Genomic DNA, 15,948 nt, shown 5'->3' with positions numbered 1-15,948 from the left:
CCAGAGGCAGGATTCGAACCTGCGATCGTAGCGGTCACGCGGTTCCAGACTGAAGCGCCTAGAATCGCTCGGCCACACCGACCGGTGACAAGATTTCCCCTTTCCTGGGGACAGACCCCAATTTTCATTCATACCTCTCAATTACTTTAACCTCTGATTGAGGACAACAAGTGTACTCAGTTTCTTATTTTCTGTTCTCGGTCTTTCAGTTTTTCTACTTTTTTTCATTTTTTGCCTCATTTGTTCATTACTATCTCTCTTTCAATTGAAATTAATTTTTTCCGCCCCTTCTCTCCCATAAATTATTCCGTCTTAGGGGTCGCCTAATCTTGTCTAATGGCAGGAACTACCCTGGTTACGTTCAGTAGAGAGAAATAGACCCAATTAGTTATGTGGTGAGTCATGACATTGAAATTGCAGCGCTGACAGGACCGAACATTCATTTTCTATGACTAAATGACGCATTTAGCGGATTGTCAGGTAAGTGTAAAGTGTGAGTCCATCCATACTTCCTCTTATCTGACATTCCACTAATTGTCATTTTTTCGTAGACAAGGAATGTTTGGTTCTACCAGCGCTGGAACTTATATAACATGATTCGCCAAGTAAGCAATTTGGTCAATTTCTCACTACTGAATGTTACTAAAATTCGACCACAATTGTAGCGAACTCTTTTTGTAATGTAATTTATTTAATCTGATGACGTGGCTTATGCGTCACGAAACCGGTTATTACTGAATATGTTCTTACTGTTAGTATAGTTGCTTGCACCACCTGTCTACGTTGAGGTTCAAGTTGACATCGATGTTAACTGTGTTTCATGGTAGATCTCCCTTAGCGATTTTCAGTTAGTAGTAGTATTGTGGAAGGTACAGTGTTGTAGCAAATTATGTCTATGTGTCGTTCTGATGTAATGTGACGTCTCCTTACGACGTAGTTCACTGTGCAAACACTGTTGTACAGACATAATTATCCCTAAGGATAAGTAAACAATGCAAAGCAAACGCTCTACCATTAGAAACGAATCAGGTTTGAACCTAGGATTTCTCATGTTCAAATATTCAGATCACAAATTTTTTGTCAACATCCCTGCGAATTGGCATGTGGGGAACATTATTTTTCTTGCTAAGAAGGAAGGAAAACAAGTAAATTTGACCTACCACATTATAAAAACAGCTCATGATATGATAAGCCTCGAAGTATTCTGTTTCCAATGAAGTTTATCTTATACCTGGTAGCTACAATGTAAGTGAAGCTACTAAGGGAGGTGCAGTGTGTGCTGCAATTATCATACAGCAGTGAAACTTGTTAGCTTTGCTAATGCGTTAATACTTATTTACGCTAGGATAAAATTAGTTCCAATTTTGGCCATCAGGTGCAAATCTGGCTCTGTGCAGCACTTCGTCGACGTCTCCGGTGAACATATTGAACAAACTGTGTAAGCGGAGGTTAATAATAAAATTAGCATTATACGTTTCTCACTTGTCTGACCTTTCTGCCCACATCCTGTTCTTCACCCTTTACGCAGGGAAACGTTTGTAAACGTCTTTCTTGCATCCACAGTGGCAGAGCTACACCTGGTGGCCAAACTTGGAACTAATTTTTTGCGACGTAAATCGGTTCCGTATTAAAGCCTTAGCATGTCCACCAACTTTCGCTACCATACGATAGTTAACTCCATTCTGGACTTCAGCAAGAAGCTGCACTTTAATTGTAGCCGCCTGGTACTTGTATTGGTGGGTATAATGTTTCACGACAATTTTGCCATAAACACTGGTGATTAGATAAGGTGGTACGAGATACATTCAGCTGCGCATTTTAATTTTACATTATGTGCTTGACCAAAATGATGTGATTCAACAACATCTTCTTGTTTCTTTTTATGAACTAAACAATATTGCTCGTAAAGAGCAAATATGTCGGTCTCATTTCATACTGGAACGTAATGTCAACAGCAGAACATTACACTAACCTACTCAAACTGTAAACATAATTTTTTTTTGCAGTCGTTTCTGTACCTTTAATTTAACTTCGTAACGTAAGTGCTAAGAATGAAACGTGTTGCGGCAGTGCAGACAATGTCCGTCTGCTGGCACAAATGGAGTGAAAGAGGCATTAACACTGGAAAGGTATTTTGTAACAATGTCCTTGCTGGCCACAGGATACGACGTTAACCTAAACTGGCACTTTGAGACTAATAAGAAAGTAATATTTCCGTGTTAAAGATTCAGTTATAGCGCCGTTCCCGTGTGAAGTGAGGCACTTAGAGCAACAGGCGAGACGGAGAAAGCGGGCAGTCGACATTCGTGAGGTCCTTTCCCACATTCCACATACACTGAGCCCGTATAAAAGCTGGCCCCAGTGGCCAGAGAGGTGTCAGTCATTCGTTGCCTCCAGCCAATCCAGCACGCAACAATGAGGATCCAGGTACGTAGTGTAACACCAACGTTTTGAACTCCAATCTTCATTGTGTCCACAGTGGACGCGAACTGACTTCTTTGCATTAGCTCTCTCCGATCGTTTAGTATCTAGCGTGTTAAATGGTAGTCTCCTATTACCGATAACTCCTTTCGAAATCGCTAGCTTTGCAACATGTAAGTGTACTTTCCAGTTTTGCAAGAAGAGAATTACAGTTTTCTTCTCTTTTCTATGGACTGCATGTATTAAGAAATGCTGTCTTGTTTCCACAGACGACATAAAACATTGTAGATTTTCGTTTTTATGCATTTAAGGGATTATTACACTACTTTACTGGATACACCTCTCATGCCGTACTTTTAAAACTTGCGGAAAATTCATGGAATAGTGTTATTTAGGTAACACTTTCGGTGCCTCATTTGCACAATCCTTAGGCTCCTGTACTAATCGACAAAATTATGAAGCTTCCAGTAGAGTACAAGTCTCTTAGTGAACAGGACAAAAATTGACATGTAGAACACAAAGACGTTAAAATAAAATGTGTGAGATACAAACAAATGTTGATGTTGCAGAACAGATTTCTATTCTATTGTATTCTTGGTGATTTTGTCGATTTGTATAGCAGTCTGGAGATGGCGCAAATAACCCACCGAAACTGGTATCGTAACAAAATTATTCCATACATTTGCGGGTGTTGGGTATTTGTTTTCTTTAAGCCATCGATCAGCCACAGTCCCTTGCTTCCTTCTATACAAGATAGAATAACAGAATTCGTCTTGACGCTGTTCATGTGATTTCGTTTTAATTATCTTATCTTCTGAAGACTATCCTCAGCTGTGCCATCTGTCGGCCAGACTGATAATGCTGTGGCACTGCAGGCATCAGTTGATGCAGTAGTGTCCTACGCTAAGTACCAGTCAACTGTGTAAACGAAATACGATTCTGGTCCGAAGACGGCATCACTGTAACTAGTTACTAGAAAACTAGATAATCAAAAAAGGGCTAGGGCTCTGTTGAGATTACTGACTCAAGATCAGTCCCCAAAATTTCCAAAACGGTATGTATAATATTAAAGCCTACAATAGTGTTATTGCACTTGAGGTTTGATGTAACTTTCGACTCTAATCAAACTGTGGGCTGTGTGATGGATGTTGTATATGCATACATTTGTAATTGGCTTTAAAACAAAAGTTGGAATTGAAAGGACACAACATGCAGGGGAATTTTTCTGAATCCAGTCATAACTACTGCAGTAATACATTATCGTTCACACAATTTTTATTGAGGAATTAAAGTACATCTAACATATTATCGATTAAGTCTTTTGCTTTGTTACAATGCGTAACATAAATACTGCATATTTAAGTTTTTTTCAATTAACTTTTAGAATTCAGGATATCATGTTTTGCTAAATGACGAATCCATTGAAAATACTATGGGCATTATATTTACGTGTGTGTTCCAGACTTGCCAAACAACATTTATACTCTAATAATTTTTGGTACGGTCACATTCGAATATAATTCCGGCAGGTGTCCAAAGAGTCTGCTCCAATGTGTGACACCTTCGCAGCAAAGATCGTTCAGTCAGTCGAGCGAAACAGGATTCTGTGTCGTGACTAAAAACGAATAACTGATTCACGCTTTGGTGGCAACTGAAGTAATCCATGAAACTCTTAACAGAGAAACGTAGCTCTGTTGGAACAGAGAATAATGCTGCTCATTTAACAGGTGCCACTCGGCCCTTCTACCTTCCAACACCAACTCGGTGACACTTGCTGGTAGATTAAGATTGTAGCTCCGTACCGAGACTCGAACCCACTTTCTGAGTTGCCTAGGCACAACTCGCGACCCGCCACGACAGCTTCACTTCCGGCAATCCTTATGCCCTGCCTTGCAAACGTGAGAGTCCCAGTCCGGCACACAGTATTCACCTACCAGGAAGTTCCAAATCAGCGCGCAATCCACTGCAGACTGAAAATTCATTCTCCACGGTTCCTTGTGGTTTTTTTTTTTTTTTTTTTTTTTACCTAGGCTTAAAAGCAGAACAACTAACGATGAGTTGGCTCCGGTGGTACTGTTAGCTAATTAAATGTACGAAGGTAATGCGAATTACTGGCATGCCAAGGAATATTCTGTGTCACTTGATTGACTGCAAGTAATTTTGGAGCCTTGTTTACGTGCGAAAGTTATCTACTACTTTGTGGAGTTCCATCCTATTGTATGGACGAGAGACTTCAGCTGACGATATATATGAGAAAAAGTACCACTACAGCTGTGTCTTGAGAATGTTAGCATTTTCTCACACGACTAGTTTCGGCAGCACGTTACCGCCATCCTCAGCCCCCACCACGGCCAAAAGAGTATTAGAATTCCTTGGCCCATTTATTGTGGAGTCCTTGTTACTAGTACATGTGGGCTAGCTTTCCTCATCATGCTGTTAATAGTGCCTGTGCCGTATATGATATTGTCACTATAAACAATGGAACTATTCTTCAAGTTCCGTCGCTCGTCAGTTTATCTTCTTCAACCACCGTTTACAAGCTTATAATGAGAATGTTCATTTGAAACCATATTCTATCAAGCACGGAGAATAAATCAAGAGAACTCTAGCAACAATTCTTTTAGAAAAATTACAAAAAGCTCAGCCTGATACAGGCACGGCGAACCTACCATCTCTTATGTATAACTTGAATCGTTTAGGGAGGCAGGAACTAACTGTACCGAAAGAGGAGAAATAAAGGTACGAATCTGTCTTCTGGGCAAGTATAAATGAACGTAGGCCTACATGTTATTTTGCGAGCAGAATCGTGAATGCGATCCTGAAGCTAAACATCTCCATACTTGAAAGCAGAAATTCCACAAAGCTTTTCATTTACTTATTTGTTTGTTATGTGGCACAGATCCATCAAAAAAATTCTAGGACACAACGGTAATGACACAATCTTCACTACTTTACTTACACAATTAGCCACTTCTGTCCTGACAAATTTGTTTCTCATCACTTCTTAGGTCTTCCTAGATATAATTTCTCCCTGCCTCTTTGTATTTCAATCAGTAACTTGTATGTTGTGCATCCTCCTTATATTCCTGTTCTATGTCATTTTTAAGAATTTTTCTAATTATTCCTACCAGCTGTCTCACTACCTCATTAGATATGTTGTCTGGTTTTGAGTAAGCTCTTATCCACCTTAGAAACTAAATTTTCGTACTTCATGTTTTGCGTTTCTCTTCCAAGAAGAAATTATGGAAATAATTGTATAAAACAGTGGTTGAAAAACTATTTTTCCCAAAGCTTTTAACTTCGGACTGAATCTTTTGCCAAAAATCTGTCTATAATCTTTTAAAATTTCAACATGGAAAGTTTGACATAGTTGATTCAACGTTTTTAGCACTCCATTTATGTCATATTTTCTTCCAGCGTTAAGCAATCCTCTACAGAAACTAAAATAAAAATATCTTGGCTTCGCGCTTAAGTTGCTTGAAATTCTGGTTGATGTTATTGATGTAAACACTGAAATCAGTATAAGATGTTGTACACCCCTTGTTATTCTGTTCTTGGACTCGATTCAAGAGGAGAAAACGGAAAAAGAAAATTAAGGTGACTAAACACTTTTTTTCAGAGAAAAAACTAGTTTTGTTAGTAATTTGCAAGCCGATTTCTCTTCTGGCTTGTAGATGATCATATTAATATCCCGGGTAATCTCCAGCTCCACCGCAATGTCACTGAGTTACCGACAGAACGTACATGCATCCGGCGGTCGGAGTTCTGTAAGTGGAGAAGCGTGGTTTTATACACCACGGTCACGCGCTCCCTTGCTAACCAGTACTGACGCATATCTGCTAGCCGATGCACTCTGTTTCAGGGGAAGAAGTTATAAAAGAAACAGGACTGCCACTATTTGGCTACATCATCTCACGGAAATTGATCAATTAAAGTTCATGCTTTTATTTTCCTTTGAGACTATTTGTACCTCTATTTTCATAGTCGTAACTTCATGATACGTCTTAATGACTTTGTAAAGCATAAACTAATATTGCCTTTTAAGGCGTAATATAAAAACAGAGACACGAGTTAATATTTGCCAGCATTCAGTTGAGAGATTTTCTAATTGTGCCTAGTTAAAAAAATACTTGATCTTGTCAATTTCATAGGCACACATAATTTTTTTGTGTGTTTAATGTTGGTCTAATGGCTGAAAGCCGATAACAAATGTTGTAAGACAGTAAGAAAGTGTAGTGCGTTTTTCATTCACTATGGTACTGATGTTTTAGCATATTTTAACTTCTTTGGCTAGGGCAGAATCTTACAGGTTGTAACACTAACCCCAAGCGATTTAAGCAACACCGCACGCTACAGTTCAACGAAAACCGCAAGAAGTACATTAACTCGAAATGTTGTACATGAGATGCCAAGGAACGTGGAGAACGTGCTCATCACGTGCCTAGAATCAACACAAAATTAACACAGTTCCAGGAAAGGAAATTTTGCTTCAAATTAGAGTATACGGGGTTATTCTAACTGATGGACCCAGTTTCAAAACTTTGTATATATTCAAATCCAAATCCAAAATGAACATTCTTTATACCAATGATAAGGGTAAGTTTCAAAGTTTTTTCATATTGTTTAATATCAATTTAATAAATTTAATAATTTGTTAATTATTTTTTAATAAATATTTAATAATGGGAAATGTGATAAGTGTTCTAAAGGTTCAACGTGACCACCGTTCGCTGCACGGTAAACATTGACGCGGTATCTGCTGTTACTGAGTGCGCGGCAGCTGTGATCCGGTTCCGCAGATCGTTCAGAGTGACCCCATGAGAAGTAGTCGCACGGTCTGAGATCAGGGGATCTCGTTGGCCAGAAGAGCAGAGCCAGGTCCTCAGTTTCCCTGTTACCGATCCAGCACTGAAAAAAAGGAGTCATTCATAAAGCCTTGTACATCACCGTGACAATAGGGTGGAGCTCCATCCTGTTGGAAAATGCCTCACGAACTCTACCGGCTGCTTCTGAAACTATCACCGCTCGCCCGTCAAAAACTTTGAAACTTCCTCTATTCTTTGGTGTAAAGCTTGTTCAATTTGATTTGTCCTTGAATACACACGAATTTTTGAAAATGGGTCCATCAGTTGGAATAACTCTGTATATTAAAATGTGGTAATGCAGATGATACAGCAGAAACAAATGGACTGTTGATATTTATGGAGTTCGCAAAAATATTTAATCATCTTACCACTTCAGTCTGATTTCGGACTGAGAGCAGCTTTACTGAGATATACTCATGCCAGTTAAGGGGTCGGAGGAAGAAAGTGGTACCCTCAGTTTAGTGAGAATTAGCCTAATCATCTTACGTCCTGTGTATTCGAATGAACCATCTGCAGGTAATAAGTAATTCTAGACGTACCAATAGAAAGAAATGTCGTCCATACACGATGGTGAGAAAAAAGCTGAAATGCTTGCAAAGATGTTGTAGCGTAGGGTGTGGCAATAAATACCTATGAGGGAAACAAATTAGATACGTTGCGCCGTTTCCGAGTTACGTAATATTGAAGTCAGCCAATCAGGCCGTTGCACGCGCAGTATCAAGCTGCTCGCCAGTTAGTGTCAGTTGTTTTCACAGCGTAAATCACAACGCAGGGAGACTGCTCAGTCTGTGGCTCCGGTTCGCTCCTTATAAGCGCTCCATTTCCGATTTCTTGTATCCCTCTCTAGTTCTGTTTTAGGAAACAAAACGAAGATCACGTTTGGCGATACCGTCTCTGGCAGGCAGACAGAATCGGCGCGCTCAACGGCCTGACTGGCTAACTTGAACGATAATTAACTCCGTGCTGGCGCAACGTATCGAATTTTCTTTATTAACACTTATTTCCGAGCACTACCCACCTTGCAGCACCCTCATACGCTTTTCAGAATATTTCTGAGCATTCCGTACAAATAATTCACTCCTTTTTCTTTGTATTTATACGAACATATAACATGCAACGACTCAAATTCATTTCTCGTGGGTTAGCACTGTTTCTGGCCGATCCGTTGAAAATATTCATATTTTCCCAGATACTGCTGTTTCTGATACTACACCTTGCTTCACAGAGACCACTGAACACCACTGATTTTCCATAGTGTATGATACAGTTCTCTTAGAGTAAAGCCGGCCGGTGTGGCCGAGCGGTTCTAGGCGCTTCAGTCTGGAGTCGCGCGACCGCTGCGGTCGTAGGTTCGAATCCCGCCTCGGGCATGGATGTGTGTGATGTCCTTCGGTTAGTTAGGTTTAAGTATTTCTAAGTTCTAGGGGACTGATGACTCAGATGTTAAGTCCCATGGTACTCAGAGCCATTTTCGTAGCGTAAACATTCCATAAAGTATCGGAACTGTAGATTAATGGGGAGATTAATGACGTCATCTACCTACAATCCCGACATTTAATGAGCAATGACCCTGATCATTCACCTGTTTAAGTACATAATAGACGTATCGTTCTCCTTTCAGATTAGCGTAGTACTTTTGGCGCTGTGCACCTTGTCCATTGCTAAAGAAGCAGTCACTAACAAAGAAGGAACCAAGAAGAACGAGAAGCGAGGCCTGCTGGGTCTAGGAGATGGCGGTTTCGGTTACGGCGGTGGCCACGGCGGCGGCTTTGGCGGCGGCGTTGGAGGTGGCTTCGGGGGTGGACTCGGGGGCGGAATCGGAGGCGGCGGCTTTGGAGGCGGCGGTGCGGCCGCTGGCGGCGGACAAGTGACCTCCGTGACCATCACCAGGGAGGTGCCGGTGCCGGTGCCTCAGCCGTACCCGGTGGCCGTCGAACGCAACGTGCCGGTCCCGGTAAACGTGCCCGTCCACGTGCCGGTGGACAGGCCGTACCCGGTCCACGTGCCGCAGCCGTACCCGGTCCCCGTGGAGAAGCCCGTGCCGTACCCCGTGAGCGTGCCCAGACCCGTCGCCGTGCCCGTGCCCCAGCCAGTGGTCGTCAAGCAACCGGTTCCCGTCATCATCGGCAGCGCCGGCTCTGGTGGCTTCGGCGGACTCGGAGGCCTCGGGGGATCTTCTCTCGCCGGCCACGGGGGTTTCGGCGGCGGATTTGGATCTTCGTCCTTCGGCAGCCACGGAGGATACGGCAGCGGCGGCCATGGAGCGCACGTCAGCTTTTCGTACATCGGACACCATCACTGAGATTTCAGGTGCAGCCTGTTGCGCCTAGTCTCACAACAAGAAGCCAATTGAAATACACATTTTTGTTTCTCTTGACCTTCATATCATCAGCCATTTTTGTAAAAAATTGAATAAATAAAATTAATTCAGATGTCAGCTTTTAATTCTCCCACTCCTTCATATTAACTCAGATTCTAGACAGGAATGTCATATGAAAAAATCCTTTCCTGTATTTACATTCTCACGATCCTTTGAAATTATATCTCCCAGATTTATTGTACATGGTACTGTCTCAAGAGAATCGCAGTGGTGCCGTCCGTACCTATATCAGACCTGATTTCAAGTATTTCTTCCTTGTGCAACCGCGTCAGGATTAACATAAAATTACTTTATCATAGAATGTAAGCTTTCACGGCCGGTATTGTCTTCACTTAAAACTTCCGGGCTGATAGGCCATGGTCGAAGTATAAAACTCTCCCCTCACGTTTCGTCTCCGACTGCGGGAGACGTCAGTGGAGAGTTTTATACTTCGACCACGGCCTATCAGCCCGGAAGTTTTAAGTCAAGATAAAATTACTTGTTTGTAGGCTAGTGTTACATGTAGCTTCCATCTGGGTTTCAACTTGCTAAGTGTCGTTACAGTACATTGGGATAACCGAGAAACAAGGGAGACCCGCAAGAGATGTGATGCTTCAGCGAGATACTGAAAACTGAGTGGTCACGTATGGTAAGAAAGAATGTTCACATCGAATTGACAAAGGAAATGTGGGAAACACAGGCATGGAGAAGGGACTTAGGGCAAGACAAGTGTAAGGCGACCAGGGAGCTCGACAGTGCAAGAACTGTAGGTGAGAACACAAATTGGGATGTATAAAAAGAATGACTGAGGATGCAGTACACGAGTGCTACACTGAGATGAGCAGATGGGCCCCATCAGACCCAAGAGGAGCTTGAACACCATAAAAGAAAGTGTCATACAAGACACGGGCTTCTTGGGAGAAATTCACCTTGTGTGGATTTTCGTTACAAAGTGGATGCCAAGAAACACTTTTATCATCTCTACGAGAGCGGCTTTGCTCAATACAGTATAACAGAGCCAGGTAGTTAGCACAGATGGTTCAAATGGCTCTGACCACTATGGGGCTTAAATTCTGAGGTCATCAGTCCCCTAGAACCTAGAACTACTTAAACCTAACTAACCTAAGGACACCACACACATCCATGCCCATGGCAGGATTCGAACCTGCGACCGCAGCGGTCGCGCGGTTCCAGACTGTAGCGCCTAGAACCGCTCGACCACCCTGGCCGGCATTAATTGCGTCAAGGTCCTGTTTGATCTGGGGTTAATTTGCATTTGTCGCTGTCGAAAGCTTTCAAGTGACTGATATTCTTGTGTGTCGATGAAGTGTACCGATTGTGTACCTTCTGAGCGATTGTCATGATTTAACTTTGTGCTACTGTTTCAGTTAGTGTATCATATTCAGATTGTTGTATTGATCGTGAATTTTGGTAGTATCATCTGTAAGTGACTGCAACTGTACAGCATGACTACGCGTTTTCTTTTGCAGAGTAGCAACAATTGCACTGGGTACCGACTTTATAATTTTAGCAACAAGTAGGGCTTCATTATCTTCATTTTCACTCAGTGTAGCAATGATGGGCCTTAATTTGGGGAAGAAATTTCTGAGAACGTACGTCTGGAGTACGGCATTGTATGGTAGTGAAACAATGACTGTGGGAAAACCCGAACAGAAGAGAATCGAAGCATTTCAGATGTGGCGCTACAGACAAATGTTGAAAAGTAGGTGGACTGATAAGGTAAGAAATGAGGAGGTTCTGCGCAGACTCGGAGAGGAAAGGAATATGTGGAAAACACTGATAAGGAAAAGGGACAGGATGACAGGACATAAGTCATGGGGCAATGACTTCCATCGTACTAGAGGGAACTATAGAGGGCAAAACCTGTAGAGGAAGACAGAGATTGAAATACATCCAGTAAATAACTGAGGAAGTATGTTGCAAGTGCTACTTTGAGATGAAGAGGTTGGCACAGGAGAGGAATTCGTGTCGAGTTGCATCAAACCAGTCAAAAGAGCGATGCCCCCCCCCCCCCTGCCAAAAGAGGGCTTTGTATTGCCGCTGAGTTTCGGAAATGGTATTAAGCTGTTCATCAACAGCTACTACTCTGACACACACACATACACACACGTTGTTTAAGGTTGCCATGAGCTGTAGTTAGTTCGCTGAAACGAGATGTGACACTGGTAACCCCGGCTGAAACATTGCTTATGCGGTCTATTAATGTTATGTGGATTTCTTCTAATTCGTCAGGGAGTGTTTTCTGATTGTCACGGAGAGCATTTAAAGATTTTTTATGCTCTTCGAATTTGTAATTACGCTCTACCGGCCGGCTGACCTCAGATGCTAAGTCCCATAGCGCTCAGAGCCATTTGAACCATTTTTCTGTTTTTCCACAAACAAATAATACAATAGCATGTGTTATTTCACAGTCCATACTTTTTCTATAACTAGATAGTGAGTTTTTACGAGACCGTCCTGTGGTAATGTCTTGATACACTATGTTAATGTCAGCAGTTCATAGAAGTATTGATGCTGACCCAATTACTTAACGGTAAGAGTCGCCCAACAAGGGATTTGCAATGCCTTTGTTGTAACCTCATTTCGAGATTATAATTTTGAGTTACAGTACGAAACTGTTTTAGACCCGTAATCTGCAACATAACATTGTTGAATTCACGAGAAAGTGTTACATGTTGAGCTCGTTCCGTCATCAAAGGGATAAAAAACGTCAGCAGGACAAAAATACTGCAGTTTTATTTTACACAAAAGCTAAAAACCCCTTTTTGGCCTTTTCCAAAGATCAATTATGAACCAATCGATACTCAAACGCCCTGCTAAACCTACAGGATAGGACAGACAGAATAAATTGTGGAAAGGGGACGAAAATAAGGGGCTGTCAGTTACACTCGAACATACATCGTTAATATTTGATCAAACATTACAAGAGACCAAAATAAATTTTTCTAAAGATCACACAGCTTTAATCCTTGGGACTTAATTACCGGCCGAAAGCCACTTTAATTTAACAACGGCTGAAGGACAATAACTTAAAACGCAAGCATAATCAGATATTTCAAATGCAAGCCTTATCTTAAAACAGTTCTTTAGTTAGGCTGAAGGAAACAAGTTAAATTCAAATCGTCTGAAGTCCGAAGACTTAAAAATTCAATAGGTCGAAGGAAACAAGTTAAATTCAAATCGGGTTAAGGACGAAGACTTAAAATTTTTAAAAAAATTAAATGCCAAAGGGCTTACGAGAAACAGTACTTTACACTAGGCTGAAGGCATTAAGAGTAAACCAACTCTAATTCAAAACACAAAACCGACTAGAAGCCATACAAGTACCAACAACAAGAACAAATTAAAAAATAAGGCAGTACACACAAGGGCACCCAGATGTTCGACGGTCGGCCAGCAGTTGAAATACTAACATTTATTTAGGTGAGACAGGCAGTCGGCTCAACCATCCTCAAACCGACGGCAACCCAACCGACAGACCGTCAACAGACCAATGCTCAATGCGAGTTCCGCTCCAGACTTGCACCAAGGTTCCGCTCCGCACTTGCACCAAAATTCCAGCGATGCTGTCAGCAGAGACTGTGGAACCAAACAAGAACGGATTCCAGACAGTCCATAAGGGGTGGACGCCCCGGAAACCCACATCGTTTAATCAAACAACCGATTAACTCAGAGGCAGTACGCCGACAACACTTTAATAAACTTGTCAGTGAAAATCATAACTACGCACAGCTCAAAATGGTTCAAATGGCTCTGAGCCCTATGGGACTCAACTGCTGTGGTCACATGTCCCCTAGAACTTAGAACTACTTAAACCTAACTAACCTAAGGACATCACACACATCCATGCCCGAGGCAGGATTCGAACCTGCGACCGTAGCGGTCATGCGGTTCCAGACTGTAGCGCCTTTAACCGCTCGGCCACTCCGGCCGGCTACGCACAGCCCCTCGAACATCTGCACGAGGACTAGACAATGCTCACGGCAGTGACTGTGCAGTAATGAGGACGAACCAGGAATCGGCGCACACAGCCAACCCATCAGCAATCGCGAGCCACTGGTGCTACTTCGCGAATGCGGCAACAGATCAACTGCTACACATTGGCACGGAAACAGCACCAAAATAACTGGGCAGTCGACACCACAAGCTACACACAATATCACAAACACTTGGACGAGGAACACGACCAGTGGTATAAACAGTGACTATGCAGTGACGAGGACGAAGCACGAGTTGAGACACACACATCGCCAACCCATAAACGATCGGCGAGCAAACATGTCGTCCGGTAAGGGGACCAACCGACGATTAACTAAGACCGTCCCTATTGAAACCATGTGTGCCGGCAACGGTCGGGGAGTCATGGCTAGTCGAACCTCAGTGCCGCTCCAACCCGACCGACTCCTGCCGCGTCCCAACCGTACGACTGCCAGGTGCGAACGCCACTCATGGCGCAAGGCAACTCACTGCCTGATATGAACTGCCCCCCTACACACGACAACCGGGAAGTCACAACAGTCCCTCAAAGATAACACGGCGGGGCATATATCGATAAGCGCTGCTGCTGTCGCTCACGGTTAGGCAAGGCAGCAACTCAGTAACACTCAGTAATTGAATTCACAAAACGAGGTGGCAGTACAGTAAAACAGAATGTAAAGAGTGAGAGATAGCACGAACACGAGCCCCCTACGGCTCAGCTATCAATGGAGGTAAAAATGAGGGGAGTTGGCATGAAGTCAAGAACTAGAAGTCGACGTCCGCCCCTTTATTCGACAAAAAGCGTCACCTTCAGATGTTTTCACTGTTTCATGTCTTGAAAATTATTTGATAAAAACTGCTAGCTTGCGTCATTTGTGGATGTACTTCCCGTTTTGATCGTAGTCTAAAGTCCTTTGCTGTGCAGGTTTTCCAGAAGAAAGCAAATTAATTGGGAATAAATAAAATGATAACTGCCTGCAGTAATATACTTCTTTTAGATGAAATATTGGGAAGTGGAAGATTCTTCCCGCAATCCGTGCGGATTGCTTCCTTAGTCACAGATATTTTGCGCTTCTATCGTTCGAAACGTTTTATCTAGTAAAATTTGTCTGCTTTCTTCTTATGTAGTCGATTTTAAATAGTTAGACATTGTATCTCCTTAGTCAAATGTCTGTAACTGAGTTTCATTCTTTCTTGTTGTTTATTTGTAAATCAAATTTAGAGCAATCGGCTCTAATAAAATTGTCACACACAACGTGTGTCCGATCTGGGGTACCCAAACTATACGTTGCAGTTATTCAAAAAAGGTTTAGGAGGGTTATTCTCTGAATGTAATGAACTTTCGAATATTAAAGTTCTTCTGGTAAATACAGTTATTCGCTATCGTGAATGCTATAATGGGATTTTCGGCTCCTCAGTGACTGTATGTGTTGATGCCTTTAGATACTGTTTCTCCTTTACGTTTGTTGGGTCTGTAATCTCCACATGTGCTCTCGCTGTAGTAAAATGACTTTCAAAGAGTAGTAGGACGTCTGGGTATCCTGTACGACATGCAGCTTCATCTGAACTTTCTTTGTCTGTCGTCTTCGCATCACAGGATTTATTATGATTAGCTCAGTCACGTGTATTTTGTGTATCAGAGGAACCAATTTGATTGAATTTCTTTAGTAATCTATTACTTGCTGTCGACGGAACATTCGGAAAACATTTCAGTCGTAAGGAGTTACAGTCGTCGCCTGAAACGTAGCTCACGGTTCGTAATTTTTCTGAAGAATCAGAAATACGCACCAACACTTTTCTTTTCCTTGTACTTGTATTCTGCACATGATTAGAATGTTCATGTTCATTACCCAATATTCCTGATGCCTTCATTTCACTGCAGAAATAACTTTATGCACAATCCCAGTAACAGTAACACTTGAGTGCTTTGCTCAACTTTCTGAGAAGAACTCCGTTTGAAGTCTGCTTTGGATGCACAATATGGCGTAATAGTATGTCATTCTTTGCTTTATTACGAAACAACGTAAAAATTCGAATCTCGTTTACAGTATGCGAGTGACTGGCAAGTATTCTTGTAAAGCCGGCATACAAAGCTACAGCACTATAAGATGAAATATAAAAGAAAGCTCTAAGTAGGAAATGGATCTGGAAACTTCTACTGTAGAACCTAGTGGACTCTGATAAGTACGTCAAAACTTTAGCACATATTTTCGAGCACCTTCATCGTGTTAACAAAAAACACTTGGTTCCTTTTCTACTTTTGAAAAAAAAAACATGATCAGTTATAAGTTGTATGAGAAAGAT

The 15,948-nt window shown here is 42.1% G+C and overlaps 1 protein-coding gene across 1 annotated transcript in view; it reads left to right on the top strand.

The window, feature by feature from the left end:
- LOC126151414 (elastin-like) overlaps window positions 1-15,948 on the top strand; it is a 163,586-nt gene that overhangs the window by 64,456 nt on the left and 83,182 nt on the right. The window contains exon 3 of the mRNA XM_049915939.1: window positions 9,125-9,555. Coding sequence (XP_049771896.1) covers window positions 9,125-9,555 — 431 coding nt within the window. The remainder of the gene's footprint in view (window positions 1-9,124; window positions 9,556-15,948) is intronic.

The sequence above is a fragment of the Schistocerca cancellata genome, chromosome 2 (assembly GCF_023864275.1).
Source record: "Schistocerca cancellata isolate TAMUIC-IGC-003103 chromosome 2, iqSchCanc2.1, whole genome shotgun sequence".
NCBI lineage: Eukaryota > Metazoa > Arthropoda > Insecta > Orthoptera > Acrididae > Schistocerca > Schistocerca cancellata.
This window is presented reverse-complemented; position numbering and strand designations above follow the sequence as displayed.